Below are 18182 nucleotides of genomic sequence, written 5' to 3'. Positions count from 1 at the left end.
AGCCTGAGGAAGAGTTTCTGCAAGTGGCCTACTTTTCCTGACATCCTCAGGCTGCTCTCCATAATGCTGAATCAGCAAGAGTCAGCCCTGTCTACAGGAGGATTAAGACATATTATATAAAGTCATTTGGGAAAAAAAAAAAGTAGAAAGATGCTAGATTTGTTTGGTTTGTTTTTAAAAGACCAAGTGGTTCCTTGTCTCCATGAAAGCTTCATACGAGGACGGTACAAGCAAACTAAAGGGAGACAGCAATGTTTCAAACAATTACTTTGGACAAAATAAAGCAGCACTAGTAGACTGCACATACTATAAACTATGTTCTTTCAAAATGAAACAATCCTTCAATAGTGACACCGTCATCTTGGATAAATGATGCTACTCCAACTGGGTAATCAACTGAAGCAAATAAAAATAGAGCCTATCACACCATCAGTTTTTAAATCAGAAATCCCCATTGATACCAACGAGGCATTTACTGAAGACATAATGGGACCCACTATGGGCCAAGGGAAGTGCTTAATAACTTTCTCATTTTTCTACTCTGGACAAGGAATCACAAAACAGTTCGTTCAAATCCAAGGGAGAAATAGCACACAATTTGCAGCTTGATTTCATTATTGATCAGTCAGTAAAAAGAATTTATTTATACATTATTTGATGCAGTTAATACAAACCCAAGAAATAAGATTCCCCCAATTTACTGCAGCAATCAACTGGCAGCATTTCTGTTGATTTCAGATACATCCTGTTTGACACAGCACAGTAACACAACAGTGGCAGACTCTCTACCTGAGAGATGTCTTACAGGCAACTACAGTATTACACAGGCTTCCTCGGTTTGCATCTGGCTGCTACAGTCACAGCACTCTGATCCTGGAACTTTGTTAAGTAACTCCCACTCATTAAGTGGAAGGGATAAGTTTATATTCCAAATTGCAGAATGCTGTTCTCTAGTAGTAGAAAGCATCATAAAGGCACATTGCATGGCACAGGGCTAGAACTCCTACTGCCACTAACAGCACCTAGCAAAAGAATTGAGGAACACCCTCCTGTTCCCATTTTTTTGTAATAATGGAGATTTTGATCAAGTCCTCCTCCTATTTAATACACAGTCTACCCAATAACATGTTATATTTTTCAAAACTGTCCTTTAGCATATTTTTTTGCAGCTTCTCATTTGGCTAGATTCCAAATGTGTCTCTCTTCTCCCCTCTCCAAAGAAAGGGTGCCATTTATCCAAGAGCAGACATCAATGTGTTAATGACTTTGCAAATGGGTACTGAAACCTTCAGATAGTTTTTCCCTTCCTTAAGAAACTGACACACAGAAATTACAGGGAACCTGAGAAAGTTTGGGGGGGAAAGAAACTTCATACAATGCATATTTTAGGTCTGCTGTTTTCAGACAGGTCCCAACTATCCAGTAAAACATCTTACACATTGACATGCATCAAACAGAATCTGCTGAAGCTGCAAGTACTCTGCAACGACTTCTTTGCTTGATTTCAGAGCCCAGCATGGTCACTAATGAGATTAAACTCTTTGTTCTTTCAGTCCTCACTCCCTCTTTTTTATCTTTAGACCAAGCATTTTCATGACACAGGGGCAACGTTCCCTCTGGTTAGTCTGGATCTCCAGTCAAAGTCAGTCTAGCTCACATCTATACTCAATACATAAATGCAGCTGAGTCACAAAATCTCAGTTGTACTAGTATTTAAACAGGTTCAGAGCAGATGGAGTCAAGCTACAGAGTTTTCAAAGATATTTTTGAGATTAAAAATGACATTTTAACTACATAGGCACAGATTCTTTTCAGTTCTATTGCATGTGGCATAAATTACATGGCTTAAGAGATGATGTTGCTTACTTGTAATATCAACCTCAGCATTTGCAAGTGGAGGCAGGTTAGGTGAGGAAAAGGCATTGAAACTCCCAGCATCCACCTTAGTCACCCTATTTCCCCTGTACAGTTTATTATAAAAATACAGGCACACCTGCAAGACAAGTAAAGAAACAGGTCTATGAATAAGCCAGTAATTAAAAGATGCTGTAGATAAATACTGTAGTCCGTCCTTTATAAAGTGTTTTCTAAATGTTTAAAGCAACTCAGAGGCTAGTAGATGTTTACAAGTCTAACCCTTTCAAAAAGAGCTGGCACATCTGTCACACATTGGTTTAAGAATTTAAGAACAAAACAAGTTAAGAGTTAACTAGTTTCATAATCCTCTCATGAGACATAGTCTAGGAGACAGAAAATTTGCCTGAGTCTACTTCAGAGATAGAGGAAAGAAACAGTGGACTTTTTAATACATTCATGAGTTATATATAAATTCAGAGTCCAAAACATAACAAAAGGCCTAGTGAAAACAAGGATAATTTTCAAAAGAGTTACCACACATAAATAATTACGTTCCTTCTCAAACCTCCTAAAGTTTGTCCATTGGAACTTGAAGGAAAAGAGATACCTCAAAGTTGTTATCAGTTCTTAAGATCTGGGCCAGTCAGCTATTGTTGTTGTCTTACAAGAACTGGCTTTGGGAGCATGGCAGACGTGAAATGAGGTGAAACCTGACCATTTTTCTCTCTGATTTTTGGGCTGCACAGCACAAACATCTTTAAAGGCAGGGTGCTGAGACTATGGAAGTACTTCCATGTCCACTAGAAGTATCGCTCTCGACATTTCAGTCTTCAGGAACTAGAGCTAAAAGACATACTAGTACTAGAGTAACTACAGAATTTCAAAGTAACATTCAGTTGAAAAACTGACTTAGAAGTGTTTCAGACCCCACATACGTGCAAGAGAACTTCCGATTTCAAGTCTCTTGCAATGTATAATTTCAGACTTCATAGTCTTTACAGATTGTACATGAGCAAATGGGATATGACCAATGCAAAAACAGCAGCTGCTTTGCCATGCAAGGACTGTTACCTCAGTGGAATACATTCATCTTCCTGTTTAAGTGCAATTCCTTACTGCCTACCAGATATTTTGTGTATATGTGTCCTGGCTACAGGGAGAAATTAAGCTGCTGAGATGGTCTTCACAGGCAAACAAACCTCAGGAATCACGAACTGCCCAGCCATCAGCAATGCCCCCAGAAGGTTGTCTCGGCCGTCATTCTGCAACTCGTATATGGGCACCTGAAGAGCAGAGACTGAAATTACACCCTGGCCCTTATGTAAAGCCTACACAGCAGAAAAAAATGAGTCCAACTTATGCAATACAAATATATGAATAATTTATGTAACAATGATTTATTACAAAAAAAGTTTTCTTCATCCGAACTATTTTAGACTGCAACAGATGGCAAGATTTCTCCCTGTGCTTAACAGACTTTTATAATTTAAGTGCTTAAAAACTGATATAGAGATGATTCTGGTGTGATTAAGCATATTAAGACTGGTTCAGGAAAAATATAAAAACTAGGAAGAAGTCACAGTTAAAGTGACTGAACATGGGAGAAGTGATGATACAGACAAAAAGCAACAGCCCCAGATGATGCAGATCTGTCACTATGGGCTCCACAACAGCTCTCTTGCACCATCTTTCCTCACAGTATAGAAAAACTGAGCCAGCAGGTTATTACTGACAGAAAAGGGCAAGATTAAAAACAGAAATTTGGTCTGCTGAGTGATGACTTCCATGCCTTTTCAGATTGCCTCTTTATTAAGAGAGAGTCAGAGCTCCTTTCAGCAATAAAAAAAAGAAATCACATGCTCCCTTGCTAGATCATATGTCAGGCAGATCTCCAAGAAATACAGCCAAAAAGAAAGCAAAACCTTGACTGTGATGTATCACGACCAGACTGCCCCACGTCAAGAAAGTAAGTGGGAGCCTACTCCTTCCTAGACTTTTGTATTTTGACTTCAAATAGACCACATGTGAAAGGGAAGTTCTGAGACTGGGGAGGGGAATTTTACAGTGCGATGTTTCATCTCTCCTTTGTGATTAGAGCTGTATTTTATACTCAAGCAAGCTATTCTAGTAAGACAATCCCTCCCCCTCAGACAATATGCAAAGGGCTGATCTCCAGCTAAGAGAATGAAAATTAATAAATGTAGTCTTCAGAGGAAAGGAAACAGACCATATTAGATGCTTTTGGAATAAAAATGATCAAAAATGCATCTACTGCATAGAGTTTATTTAAAAAAAATTATAAAAATGCAACAATGAGCAACATAAGTCAGGATAACAACTGATGAAGTAAAAGCAATAAGCTTTGGGGCTTTAAAAGGAAAAAAAACCAGCTAACAACCAGCAGCCACCTGAGGCTGGAGAGATGCTTCTCATATAAACCGATTAATACACAATGGCCAATGACAGGCTCTTATATCTTTCTCTGAAGCATCTGGCCCCAGACATAATGAACTACTGGTCTGACTCGGTACAGAGTTGTAAAGTCATTAATGATAAAATTATGGGGCAGATCCTCAGCTGGTGAGCCCGCCAGTTCTCACTGATTTCTATCAGCACTGTGACCATTCACCCTGGCCCGGGGCCTGCCCTGCACTACTAAGCTATACAGTGATAATCAGGATACAACCAAGTTTTGCATATAAAAACCAACAATGAGGCTTCCTGCTTCAACTACAAATTAATTCCATTACCTGAGATCCTGTCAGAACAACAGTTTTACCCAGGTTCTCACACATGAAGGATAAGGCTGAAGCTGTATATGCCATAGTATCAGTACCATGAAGGATCACAAAACCATCGTACTTTTCATAGTGCTCCTGGAAATGGAGAGACAGTTTTCACACTGTTAGAGCAATGCACTGGCACCAGCAAGTGAGGTACATAGTACATTAATTTCACTGATGCAGGCAACAGTATAATACTTGGAAGGGTGCTGCACACATAATTCCTCCTAAAGTTACCCTATTTCCAGATTAAATAAAATTAAGGGTGAATAGGTCACTAAGCACCAGAGCCAGTAATTCTAATTATGGAACAGTCAAAGAGATTCTTCCATGTATACATATTAATGCAGCATTTTTAAACCAGAAGACTGCTAATTAGGAAAAGCTTAGCAATGGCTTTAAACAGGAATGTTAACACATGCAAATTAGTCGTATAGTCTGATTTCTTGTTGCCGCTTTTACTTTAGGGATTACACCACTTACAGGAACAGATTAGGCAAACCAAGGCTATCATAACATACAGATAAAAACAGTCCATTTAATCTGAGTGGCAGACAGGCAAACTGCCAGTGTCAGAGTGCCCTCTTCTGATGGAAAGTCATCCTTTCCGGAGCAGAAAGCAGTGAAGAGGCTTCTTGTTCATTAATGTGCGTTCACTTGCTGGTTTTTGAGAAGTCCCTTTAGACTATAAAGCACATGCAGATGTAAAAATGACTTTTATAATAGTTTTAATCTACATACAATTCCACACAGGAGTTTTTTTAATGCAAACCCATGAACCACACAGCTCATCCTATTAGAATAAAGTCATCTGCTGGCTTTTGGAGGAAAAAGGAATTGGTTCCTCTAATTTAAGAGCGATGGACATAATAAATGCTGTAGTGAGAGACTCTGATGTAATTTGGTAACATGGAAAGGACTACATAGCACTCTCAAGCAGATATATGCAGGGCCAGTGTGGAGGGAAAAAAGGATTAAATATAGAATTAAACAAGTTTTTCTTTTATTTACACTTCTTATGTCTCAGTAGGCACACACCCTTGGCATGTCCTGATAATAAGGTCACCTCCACACTCCCCTGTAGGTTTCTACTTGTCCTTTTGCTATTCCTTCACTGATAATCATGTCTACCTGTTGCTACCTGCTGGAAATTTCAGGGGATTTCTGCTTATCTCTAACAACTGAGCCAACAGAACAACTGCCAGTGTTGCAAGACCTTTCAGTAGACTAAATTATAGCCTGATGCAAAAAGCATGGTGCAGCTATTCACCAACACAGTAACAAGGTTAGTAGGTTTCCAGAAGGACCAAGATCACAGGAACAGCCACTTGTCCTCTCTAAATCAGTATGCTCACCAATGTTTTCAGCCTTATGAACCTTATTAGATGCAAAAGAACATAGTTTGGTTTAAGCTTTGTAATGTAAAAGATCAGACTGGCAATTAAGGAGACATCCCACAGAAACGTCTTGGAATATTTCAGCGTGGAAAGTCATCAGCATGTTACAACTGTGCCAAGCACATGTCCAAGATGAACACAAAGTGGCAGTGTCTGTGCACAAGCTGGAGAGTTGGTTTCTTTTTTTTTTTTTTTTGCCTCTGAGCACTTTTAACGTGGACTACATGAACTGGACATTTCTACATAAAAGAGAAGCTGCAATCGGTGTACAAGAAATAAACACTTTTTTATTTTTTTTAATAAAAACTAATATGCCAGTAAGGAAGAAAGGCAAATTCTCTCCTGTTCAGCATGGGATTGTCTCCTTCTCTTGGCCTTGGGCTTTTCCCAGCTGCACCCCTGCTCCATCCTAGAGGCTTTCCACTTACACACCAGCTACACCTCTTCTTTGCTCTGGCAAGATGCATTTGATAGGAGAAGCAACCTCCCTAGTTTGGTGCTTTCAGGATTAGAGAGCCTAAAGGTGAAAGACTGTTACCTGGATCTTCAGCATCATTCCCCACATTATTAAACTGTTCACGTTCATTGCTACTGTGTGGTAAAAGAAGGGAATTTACACTATAAAGCCCCACTATCTCAGAGAGAGCAGGAGGGGAAGAGCAGTATCTTCCTAGTCCCATAGTTAGTTATTTCTAACAGCTATTTATGAATTCCTGGTGTGAAGCATTTGAAGTGTTTTGCATTTCTGCTTTCTTAAAAGCACACAGCTAAGTTCAGACACGGGGACAGGAGAAGAGAAATGCTGATTTTTTTAATCCGGAGAAGGTTGTCATGAATTTAACCATATATGCAGAAATATATAGGGTTTTAAACATGTCTCACTGTGGAAAAACCTAACATTTTTTCTACTGGTTCCAAAGTCAAAGCTACTCAAGTCCATATGTGTCCAGTGGAAGAAAGGCATGAAGATATGAATTTATTTTCTATGTCCGTAGCCAACTATTAAGCTATTTGAACATTCAAATGATGTGTAACTAAGAAACCCTCAATTAAGTCACCTACACTTAAGGATTTCATTCAACATTTTTGGACAGTTAATTCGAGTCAACATTTTAAAACATATCGACCTACATATTACATACCTTATTCAATTATGGCTGCAATTTTTCTCTTATTTTATTGTGTGGAATTATGGCATAGCTTATCACTGGAAGAACTATGTAACTTTAAGGAATTTGCAAAATTTTCAAAAGAAAAAAAAATTCAGCAAACCTTGCAAGCAACTAAGTAAGGTACTTAACATTTACATTTAAAGAAACATATATACATATCACACCACTGAATTATCTTGCTCAGCATACTGGATATACTGCTGGCTTTAAGTGACAAATGAATTCTTATCCCACACCATAGTACCTCAAGTTTCTTTGCAATTTTGGCCCAGTCTTCTGGTGTCATGTTGGAAGAGTCAAGTAGTGGTGATAGCTCAAGGATTGTGTAAAAGATTCTTTTGTTTTGCTTGGAGACACTGTGAAGAAAGAGAATTGGAAAAAAAAATTCTTAGAATATCATCTTGTCACTTCTGATTTTTTCTTTGAATCATCAGATTTTACCCTTTTCCTCCCCATCTTCCAAATCTAGGTGAAAAAAAAGGTCTTAAATTTGGAAATTAAATTCCAAGTTTAGAAGTTCATGGCTTGATGTGGTTTAAAGCACAAACACTTACATTTAATTTAATAATAAATAAAATTTAGAAGGCAGAGAGGAGTTGTCAAAACTAAAGTCAGAAAAGAAGAACCCAGACTTACACTGTTTAAGTTTGTTACTGACTTGTAACAGAAGTTAATACGAAGCCTTAAGGTTTAAAAATGCTTCATAAGCTATTGAGAGGAATCTATAAAGCTCCTGATGTTCATAGGGGGGATGCAAGAGAAGAGTTGCAACAAATTTCTCATCCTTTGATAAATATAAATAGATACCATATAAACAGATACTCTTTCCTGACACAAAGGGTATCTTAAGCGTTTTATGACTAAGATTAATTTTTGTAGCTTTTAGAAGATCCATTAATTTTTTTTGACCTCAGATTTCAGAATAAAACTCTCTTGGTTCTTCAGATGAACTGTTGCCTCTGCTAGTAATAGTCTAACTTTGTAAAAGCCCAGTCCCAGACTATTAGACCTGTTGTCACCTTGTTAAGGAACTCTGCTTGTGGTGCCAGCTATGCCTTCTTATGTGGAGTTTAAGGATGTGATAATATCAAAGATCTTAAAATACTGGCATAGGCTGAAAACAGAGACCTCAAGACCATAAACAACTCACTGGCGATCAATTACTGGCCACTGAACAAGTGCAACCTTGACAGCCAGGAAATGACCGCTCCAACTATAATAAAAACAAGCCTCCGCAACTACGCAAGGGAAAAAAATTCCAAACCAAACCAAAACCAGTCAGGCAACAGGATAAAGTACCTGTGGGGCTGAGGAATGTGACAATTTCAAACATCATGCAATGTGTAGCCCAGCAGACAGAGACCAAGGATTAAAAAGCGTTTAGATACTCAAATATCTTACAAAAGTATGCAATCCCAAATTTGGAGGTGACTTATCAAAGGCAATGGTGGCTATGGAATCACAGTGGATTGTCTTAGCTCTAAGCATGCTGTCTGCTCTCCTGCCTTCAAGGACCACAGCTCTCCCTTCCTCCACCTGCCTGTATCAAGAAATCTAACTCTTCAAAGACCTTTGATTTGGCATCCAAATGGACTGCACATAGAGCATGTGTTATACCCCACAGAAAATGCTGATTCCTCCACAGTAACTTTCTAAACTCCCAGAATAAAGTCAACTATGTATAAATTCAATTTGGCAGTTTAGATTTGGGGTAATAAAAGAACCCTAGTACTAATATTTTCTGCTACCTTTCTGAAGCTTAGAAGATGAAAGAATATCCACCATTTTCACCCATTCTTAGATGAGCTGGAATATGTTTCTATTTCCAAATGTTGCAGCCAACATGCTGCATATTCTTGTAAAAAGTCCTTCTCCATCTTTCTTGCAAGCTCCCTTCAGGTACTGGAAGGCCAGAATTACACCACCCAAAGCATTCTCTTCTCCAAGCTGAACAAACCCAATTCTCTCATCCTTTCCTCATAGCAGAGCTGCTCCATCCCTCTCATCATCTTAGTGTCCCTCCTCTGGGTTTGCTCCAACAGCTCAATGTCCTTCCTGGGCTGAGAACCCCAGAGCTGGATGCAGTGCTCCCAGTGGGGCCAGAGCAGAGTAGAGGGGCAGAATCCCCTCCCTGGCCCTGCTGCCCACACTGCTTTTGATTCAGCCAAGGATACAATTGGTTTCCTGGGCTGTGAGCACACACAGCTGGCTCATGTCCAGCCTCTCATCCACCAACACCCACAAGTCCTTCTCAGCAGGGCTGCTCTCAATCTGTTCATCCCCCAGCCTGTGCTGATATTGGGCATTGCCCTGACCCAGGTGCACCACCTTGCACTTGGTCTTGTTAAACCTCATGAGCTTCCCACGGGCCCCATTCTTAAGCCTGTCCAGGTCCCTCTGGATGGCATCCCATCCTTCAGGTGTGCCAACAGCACCACCCAGCTTGGTGTCACCTGCAAATTTGTGGAGGGTGCACTCAATTGCTTCATCTGTGACATTAAAGAAGATATTAAATAACACTGATCCCAATATGGACCCCTGAGGGACACCACTTGTCATTGATGTCCACTGGGACTCTGAACCATGACCACTACCCTCTGGATGTAACCATCCAATCAACTCCTCATCCACTGAACAGTCCACCTGTTGAATCCATCCCTCTCCAGTCTCTCACCCAGGCACAGAGGTGGTGCTGACAGGTCAGTAGTTCCCAGGGTCCTCCTTTCTACCCTTTTTAAAGATGGGTACAATATTTCCCTTTTTCCAGTCATCTGAGGCTTCTAATAAATTCTGCAGACCCACTCCCCTTATGAAGCCTGTAAGACTGTTACATAGAGCAGAGAGAGCATTTAAACAATGTGTTTAAACTGACATACTGTACTTAAGAAGTTAGACTTCACATGAAAAATTGCCTTGCTGGATATTACATTTACACATGCTAAGAGTAAAACTGGAAGTCAGATTGTAAAGAAAGCTCCCCTGAGAATGCACTCTCTAAATAAAACAACATATCAGAGAAACCAGACTTGCCTACAACTTCTGATGCCTCTCACCAAAAAAAGAACATATAATTCCTCTTACATCAATGTTACACACAGATATACAAAGTTCACAAAATACTCCTATTTTCTCCCCTCAGGAACTCACAATATTTCTCAACCATCTAGTTAAAATATCACTTGGCTAACACAAAAGACAAAATGGCAAATTGCCATGACTAACCTCCAGAAACAGCACTCAGCAGTGCCAGAAAAACAAGACAAGATTGGTTTTTAAACCTCAGGTTTTTGATGTGAATGATTGTTTTAAGCTTTTCTGTTCTTCATGGAAAAGATGTGCCAAGAGAAGTACATTTAGGACTCAAATTGGTATACTAGTGCAGTTTTGTTTTGTTTATAATCCCTTAAGGATTTAAAAGTTATTCAAGCACAGAATCAGAGAGCCCCATTTTGCTTAGTGTAAGCATCATATTTAACACAAACTATATGTTCCTATAAATACTACTGCACCAGGAGTCCATTAGTTTTCCCTTTACTACTTTTCCTGCTATCTGCCTATTAAGTGGTTACTTTTAAAAGCTTTACATAGAGACCTCAATACAAAGTAGAAAGAAATTATTAAACCTTACATTTTCTTTGAATATCCTGGTTTTCTCTTTAAAGATTAATGAATATTCATTTTTACTCTTATAGCAAACCAGCTACAGTCCCATTTAGTTTTGAATGACTGTGTAAAATCATCCTTTGTGCAAAGCTAACATGTTTACAGGGGTACAGTCATTCATCACAGCTGGGGAATATTTCAAATTAGCATACTGCCCTCTGAATAAAACCTATAAGCTTCTTAATCATTGTCCAACAGTTAAGAAGAAATGCAGATTAATTATAAGCCTATCGGTTATTATCATAACGTTGCATAAATTTGGGAAAAACAATCACCTTTTAGGGCTTTTAAAAACAGAAGGCCTGCAGAATTAAAGCATGAGGCCTATTCACAGTGCATTAATTCCATGCTACTTTTTCAGACATATGCTGAAGATAATTCACATGGAGCTATATGTAGCTTTCTTAGTTTCTGCAGAATATTTATATGTTTGCACAGCAGCAAATTAATACGAAAAACAAGGGAAAAAATGCAGAACTAAGCTGTCCAGAATGGTTAATTGCTGCCTAACTTAAAAGTTACTTCTCAGGCAGTTCTAGGGCACTTCATTGCAAATATACCAAAACACATATTTTCTATCATGTCAGACATGGTAGACTTTTTCCTTTTAAGCCAATATAAGCATTTTTGCTAATCTCATCATGGATTCTTCATGTTAAATATCTGGACGTGTAATTATCTGAAAATTAACACAATACTTCCTAACCCTCCCTCTCCCCAGGGAAATTATACTTACGGGAGCACCAATGTGTTCTCTGGAAATTCATGGGAGTTGTTCAGTTTTGTTTCCTGGGCATATGCCTTATCATGCAGCATTGGCATTTTTTCCAAGCTGTTTACTAGTTTATTGGCCTCAGGAGCAAGTCCTTAAAAATAAAGAATAAGGGAAGTAAATAAAGGAGCAGGGATGGAAGGAAGCAAATGGCACAGTAAGGAGGGAAGAAGTTACACAGCAGTTTGCCCATCCTTCCAAATTAAATGTAAATAGTCTACTGCCAGTTTAAAAACATGAAAATTGGACATAACTAATAAATATCCATGCAGATATCCTTCTCTTGACTTGAAATAAATCCTTTATTTAAGAAAAATAATGTTTCAAATCTCCTCCATATCAAATATTTATGCTTTCCCTATTTTCAATTGCTGCTTGTCTGCAAATACTGATCAGCAATAGGGACAGGAAGCCAATTTTTGCAACTGTAGCAGAAAGCTACTATTCTCTTTTACATATGCCATAGCTATTATTGCTATTACTATTACTTCTTAGTGGCAAAAGACTTACAAAGCACTGAGCATTGTTTTGTACTATCAAGTTGTGATACATACGAGATACTTTCCACTAGCAGGTTTAGGACTGAACATCTGAACTGACAAGACGTAGAGAAGGTGCATAAACTGCTGAACAGAAAAAGCTGAAAGCGTGGATGCATCTCAAGCTCTGCTCACCCTCTCCCCTCCTGTGACTGGGGTCTGCCCCTCTGTGGCAGGGGCCCTAAAACAGCTGAGACTTAAACTAGCCTAATAATACAGTTAGTGCTTGGGGGACCATGCAGGTGTCCTGGCTGCAACCAGGTATTTCAAAGGGTGCCTGTACACCATTCTATATTAGCCAGAAAGGAACCTGATTTTTTGACGTTACAATCCTCAGCATCATAGAACTGAGTTCACTTGTGAATCTAACCTGCATCACCCCAATACCCTGTTTCAGGAATAACAGTGACAGTCCTGGCATCCAGAATCAGAGACACTCTGTTTTTCTGCAGTGTGACTTTTTGGGATGTTTTTCGTTCAAGGAACTTTTATCAGAGATACCCCCTTCTGGACTTCAAGATTCTACTGGTATTACTGTCAAGTTCAGTTTAATCTCAGTGAATGTGTTGCATACTACCTGTTCAGATTGGGAACAAACTGTCAAACCTCATTATTCTACTTCTGGTAGTTCTACTTATTTCTAATTTGAAGCCAGGCAATTCCCTCCTACTTCCTAGTTCCGTTTCTTTAAACATAACTCTCATCCAAGTTAGCATCTGTATTTTTTTGCCTCACCTTCAAACAGCAAAGTTTATTTTAAGTACTCCAAAACACAGAGACTATTTTCAATAGTATTTTTATCTTTTTCCGCTTACCTTCCAAGCTGATGGAAAAATCTTTAAGAACTCCCTAATCTCCCTCCTGGCTTGCCTTAAATGAAGTAGCAGGCCTCTTCATAGCCAACTTCCTCACAGGACAGCAACAGCATTTGAGTGGATTTGTTTGGATTCCTGCCAGAATTCTGTTTTACAAAATATACTTAACACACTTTCAAGCTTTGGGTGTTTCATTCATTCAGCTATAATCCCTGCTTTTCCTATTAAAGATGTTCCTAGCTAAGTCACAAATGGCCACTTCTGCTGCACTTGGGCATAGAGTCATTTTGGCTCAGAAATGCAGCCCAGTTTCAAGTGTTTCCTGGGTGTTTTCTGATTATTCTTCTGCTTGGCCAGTGTTATCTTGCTCTGAATACTGACAATGGATTAGACTGTTTATTTTTTGTATTTGCCACAGGAACTGGAGAGCTGATGCACATTACTTTTCTTTAATCCCTTCTCCATAAATGGCAGCTTCTCATCTCTTAATCACTGATCTGTCAGGATTTTTCTCTAATTGCTTGCACTGAACGTAAACTTTTTTTTTAAGATGTTCAGCAGATGTATCCAAGATGACCCACTTACAACCTCTGCAGTCCCCTACGTGCATCCACATCTAGCAGTGCTCTCTGCTTTACAGCAGAGAAGCAAACATGGGGGAACTCAAGTGCAACTGTTTTAAGAACACTTCTACTTTATTATGCATGGAAAACAACTTTTGTGAGCCAAGCTTGTTAACCAAGTATTTGAAGCAACTTCACCCCTGCAGAGAAGAGGCAGGCTGTGCAACTTGTCCAAAGAGCTCTCATCAGCTTCTGTCCTTTCCCTCTTTAGCTGGCCAGCCCGGGCATCACAAAGCGGGCAGACAAAGGCAGAACAGCAAACAAGCACCTGTGGCCAAGGAGAACAATCATGGTTCTGTCCCAAGGACAGTTGAAGCCTCTGCTTTTCACCCTGGTGCTATAGATAACACAGTTATAGCCACCTGCCAAACGAGACATCCTACAACCTGTGCTGCTGCAGAGAACAGGGAGCTGAAAAACTCTGATGCAGTGGGACTCTGCACCCAAGAAGCCACAGGTGCTTGGGGAGAAGGACCATCCTGTACATCAGCATGCTGAAGTTATCCCCCAATCCTAACAAACTCACCACACTGAGGAATGCAAAGGACATTGCTAAGCCAGTTTTGACCTGTGTAACATCAATACAAATGGCATGTACATCTATGGTGCCACATCCCAAAATTAAAAACTACATCTTGCAAAGGCAGAGAAGCAGAAAGCATTGTTCAAAATATTAATTTCAGCAGGTGTAGTCCTTGGAGCTTTCAGAAATGAGGTATATAGATTTCTAACAGGAAAAGATTTGGACTACAGCAGCCAGTCCTTTGGCAATCTAGTACGTCTAGAAGAGACAGATAAATAACTGTTACCTAGGCAGACTCTATTTCAAGATAAGTAACCTTTCTAAGGGTATTTAACTTAGTTCTACTTGGATTTGTTGGGTGCTTTTTTCCTTAGTATTTCAGGTAAAAGCCAGGAAAGAGATCCAATCCACACACCCAAGGAAAAGATCTTCCTGAAGGCACCAGCCAGGAGAAGCATGAGCACAGACTTGATGGAAAGATCAGTATCACAATAACCTCACCATGGAGTGCAGGAAGATTGTCTTTTTGAAATGCACTCCTGATAAGCCAAAAGAAACTGCTGTAGGAGGAAATAAGTAGGAGGAAGACATTTTAAAAATGCACTGAAGTGGTTTGATGCAACCGGACACGTCTATCCCGTATTGGCCTTTTTAGCCACCAACGCGCTTGCAACAAACGTGGGTAGAGCCCTTCCCAAATCTTCGTTCACAAAGCCCAGCCATGATGATGATGATGATGAAGTGGCTTGACAGCAAAATCATGAATACTGAGACTGTCTGCTCCTAAGTCTGGTTGTCATCCAACTCAAACTAACTATTCATCCTCTGAAAATTACTCCTGAGCAGGTAACCTGTAAGTGTGTAGAAAGTCCAACTGGTTCAAGACATGCTGGAGTTGCCAGATGTGTACAGGTCAACTGCAGAAACTCTGCAGGAGGTTTACAATCAGATATCATGTTGATAAATGACTGCTCCACACACGTACAACGAGCACATCACAACAAGGAATGTGATTCTATCGGTCTTGTATATGGGGGCAGTTCTGTACAGAAACATATTCCTTGCAGAACACATTAGGCCTATCAAACCTGTCTGATTTTAAAGAGTAATCCATCTTCTCTCAGCAACTGGAAAGGCCACAGAAAACCTTGTAAGCCTAGACAAACATTAGTTAGGCAGAAACCTAGCTGGATCCCTTGACTGGTAGCAGTTGCTGCTACAAAAGGCTTTGTGCAGCTTGAGGAAGCTAATTCTGTTCACACTGCTTGCAATAAAACACTTGTAGCTCTAGGTAGGATTGTAAACAGGCATTTTCCATCCACAGGTTAATAAAAGAAATGAGCATCTATAGTATTTTTTTTTTCTCTTAAAGCATGCTGTCTTTCCCATGCCCTTTCACCAGCCTCTGAACACTAAAGACTGCCAAGTATTCTGAAAGAGGTACTGTGGCTGCTCTGCAGCTAGATCTGTGTATGAAAAGCAGGTCGAAACCGTCACCAGGATACAGCAAGTCAGCATCATTGAATCATAACTGTTACGATTGTTTGCACTTGCTTTAATTATTGACACTTGTTAAGCAAAAGTAAAAAAAAAAAGACGTACAAGATGAGAGGAAGTTATAAAGTTCATTTATAAAAGAATGAGACGTGATTATAATTTGTTTGCTGAAAGAGTCACTTGGGAAGCTGAGGCAATAAAAGCAGGAAATTATTTTAGCATACACAATGCAAACTGAGAAAGGAAAGTCACCACATCATTTGAAATATGGATTTTTTTTTACCACTTTGATAGATTAAACACAAAAATGACAGCTATAAAAAAAAAGGCAGAAAAACACTTTAAAGCATCTTCCCTACAATAATAAGAAGCAGCCAATCACCATCTTCTGAGAAGAAAGGACGTGTTAGAAAAAAAAAATCAAGTCTAGGAAGCTCCAAGATGAAGCACTGAGTGTACTCATTCTACAGATGAGCAGCAGAGACCGTATTTCAGGCAACTCTGTAGTAGGGATCACAAGTACCTACACTTCTGAATCCAGATAGACACAGGCTCTGGAAGGCCTGGGATGCTCCACTGCTTTCCAAGTGAAGGAGGGAAGAAACTAAATAGATATTCATCAAAATTGGACTGATTCCCTCTCACTCCCACTCCTTACATTTCACTGTTTTCCTTTAAAACAATGCTGGCAAATGCACAGCCCTACAGCAAGTCAGACTTGACTGAAATCCATTCTTTTCCCTGGACACATTTGTTATTTGATGCTTCTGTCATCCCTTAGGACCTGTGCCTACTGAGTGAGGGTCTAGTGGTGCTTAGGTACCACTCCAACCAGCTGCTGGACTGGGGGCCTGGGCAGGTATCAGGTGAATTTTGGGCACCTATTTGCTGACATTTAGGGGCACCTGAAAACACATGGTATATACAGGTAGGCAACTAAGAAGCCTTCAGATAAAATGGAGTCAGTATACTGACATATCTCAGAGTTCAGTTTTGGATTTAAACATGTTTCAGCTGGTGGGAGGGGGTTTGGCATATCTACCCTCTCATCAAGGTAAGTCTCCCCCTCCCTTGGTAGGGTAAGGCAAAACTCTTCAATGACTTCCTGAAGGAAGCCAACAGCTGGTGGGAGAGCAACAGAAACCTGCCCCAAGGCAGGTGAACACTGACGCTGCCTCTGATCCCGCTCGTCCTGACACTTGGCAGCATGTTCGCTGCCACGCTCGCATCAGCTGCCAGGTCACCACCGGAAAATCCCTGTCACGGGCACCAGCTCCAGCGGCCCACGCTCTTCCCAGCAGGAATGCCAGGCACATGCTCTCTGGGTGGCCAGGGACAGTGGCTCATTTAAGCCTAAAAACAGAGTGCATGACTAGTACGATCAGGTTGGTTTCATTTTCAGTGCGCGAAGGAGGGCAGAAAGGACTCACGCTGCAGGAAACGCGTTGTCCCCTGCCAAAACCTGCTCCAGCTTAGCTGTGAGGTTACAAGGATGCCCGTCAACTGAGCTGCGGAATTAACCAGCTGAGGGGAGCAGGGGATTAGAGTAAGACTCGCACCCTTCTAGCACAATGACAAGAACCCTGGGATGCTGCACCGCGGCGGGTGTCCCCACGGTCACAGCCCAGCCCAGCCCAGCCCAGCCCAGCCCCGCTCCCCTCACACGCTCCCCACCGCCCGGCCCCTCACCCTTGGCGTCCTGCACCATGCCGATGGTGCCGCCCGTGTTGATGACCAGCACCCGCGCCTCGGCCTTGGCGGAGGGGGCCGGGGGGCAGCCGCATCCCGCGGGGCGCTCCCCGGCCAAGGCTCTGCTGAGGGAGCGCGGCCGTCGCGCCGGTGCCGCCTCCATCCCTCGCCGCAGGAACCGCTACCTCCCGCCCGCCCGGACAACGGGGAGTTATAGGGCGGGCGGGCGGACGGCGGGGCCGCCCCTTCCCAGGGGCGGGGAGAGCGGCCGTGCCCGCCCGCCGGAGCTCCGAGGGCTCGGGGCGGCCGTGCGGTGCCGCCGGGGGAGAGGGGCCGGACCGGGCCGGGCCGGGCCGGGGCAGCCCCGGCACCACCCCCTGTACTTTGCGCCGCGGGGCAGCGCCAGCCCCGGGGGAACGTCAGAGCCCTTCATGCTTGAAGGAGAAGCGAAGAGAGGCGGCGCGCTGTGGGCTCGGGGAGGACAAGGGGGGGACACACGGCTCGGGGTCAGCCCGGCGAGACCACCTGCGTCGTCCCCTTTCCTCCACCCTGGGGAGGACGGTGGGGACCTCCCCTGTTTACCGGGCCTGAGAGAGGACTCGTGCCTGCCGGAGCAGGCAGCGTGGCACGGACAGCGCCGCTGCTCTCTCCGTTTCAAGCTTCCTAATCTGCTCCCTCGGCTTTCACCCTGATTTTCTCGCAAGAGAGGACTGAGTTTCCACCTTCAGGCTGCGCATCCAGCCCTGGGCTAAAATGTGGACAGCCACGTACCGTAGTGCCTGCTAACACCTGTAACACAAAACATAAGGGTTGTGCAGGAAAGGTCTCAATGGGCAAAGATGGGAGATGGGG

General features: G+C 41.8%; 1 protein-coding gene across 3 annotated transcripts in view; it reads right to left on the bottom strand.

The window, feature by feature from the left end:
• ASPG (asparaginase) overlaps nt 1–17573 on the bottom strand; it is a 47307-nt gene extending 29734 nt beyond the window's left edge. Inside the window, exons 1-6 of one of the 3 annotated variants that reach the window (XM_064659319.1) lie at nt 17331–17573; nt 11609–11738; nt 7454–7565; nt 4608–4733; nt 3057–3140; nt 1867–1993 (exon numbers count right to left, since the gene is read on the bottom strand). In XM_064659319.1, coding sequence (XP_064515389.1) covers nt 1867–1993; nt 3057–3140; nt 4608–4733; nt 7454–7565; nt 11609–11738; nt 17331–17493 — 742 coding nt within the window. In that variant the 5' untranslated portion in view covers nt 17494–17573. The remainder of the gene's footprint in view (nt 1–1866; nt 1994–3056; nt 3141–4607; nt 4734–7453; nt 7566–11608; nt 11739–17330) is intronic. The other 2 variants (XM_064659317.1, XM_064659318.1) reach the window with 2 other exon arrangements.
• Between the last annotated feature and the right edge of the window lie 609 nt (nt 17574–18182).

The sequence above is a fragment of the Pseudopipra pipra genome, chromosome 6, assembly GCF_036250125.1.
Source record: "Pseudopipra pipra isolate bDixPip1 chromosome 6, bDixPip1.hap1, whole genome shotgun sequence".
Classification (NCBI taxonomy): Eukaryota; Metazoa; Chordata; class Aves; order Passeriformes; family Pipridae; genus Pseudopipra; species Pseudopipra pipra.
This window is presented reverse-complemented; position numbering and strand designations above follow the sequence as displayed.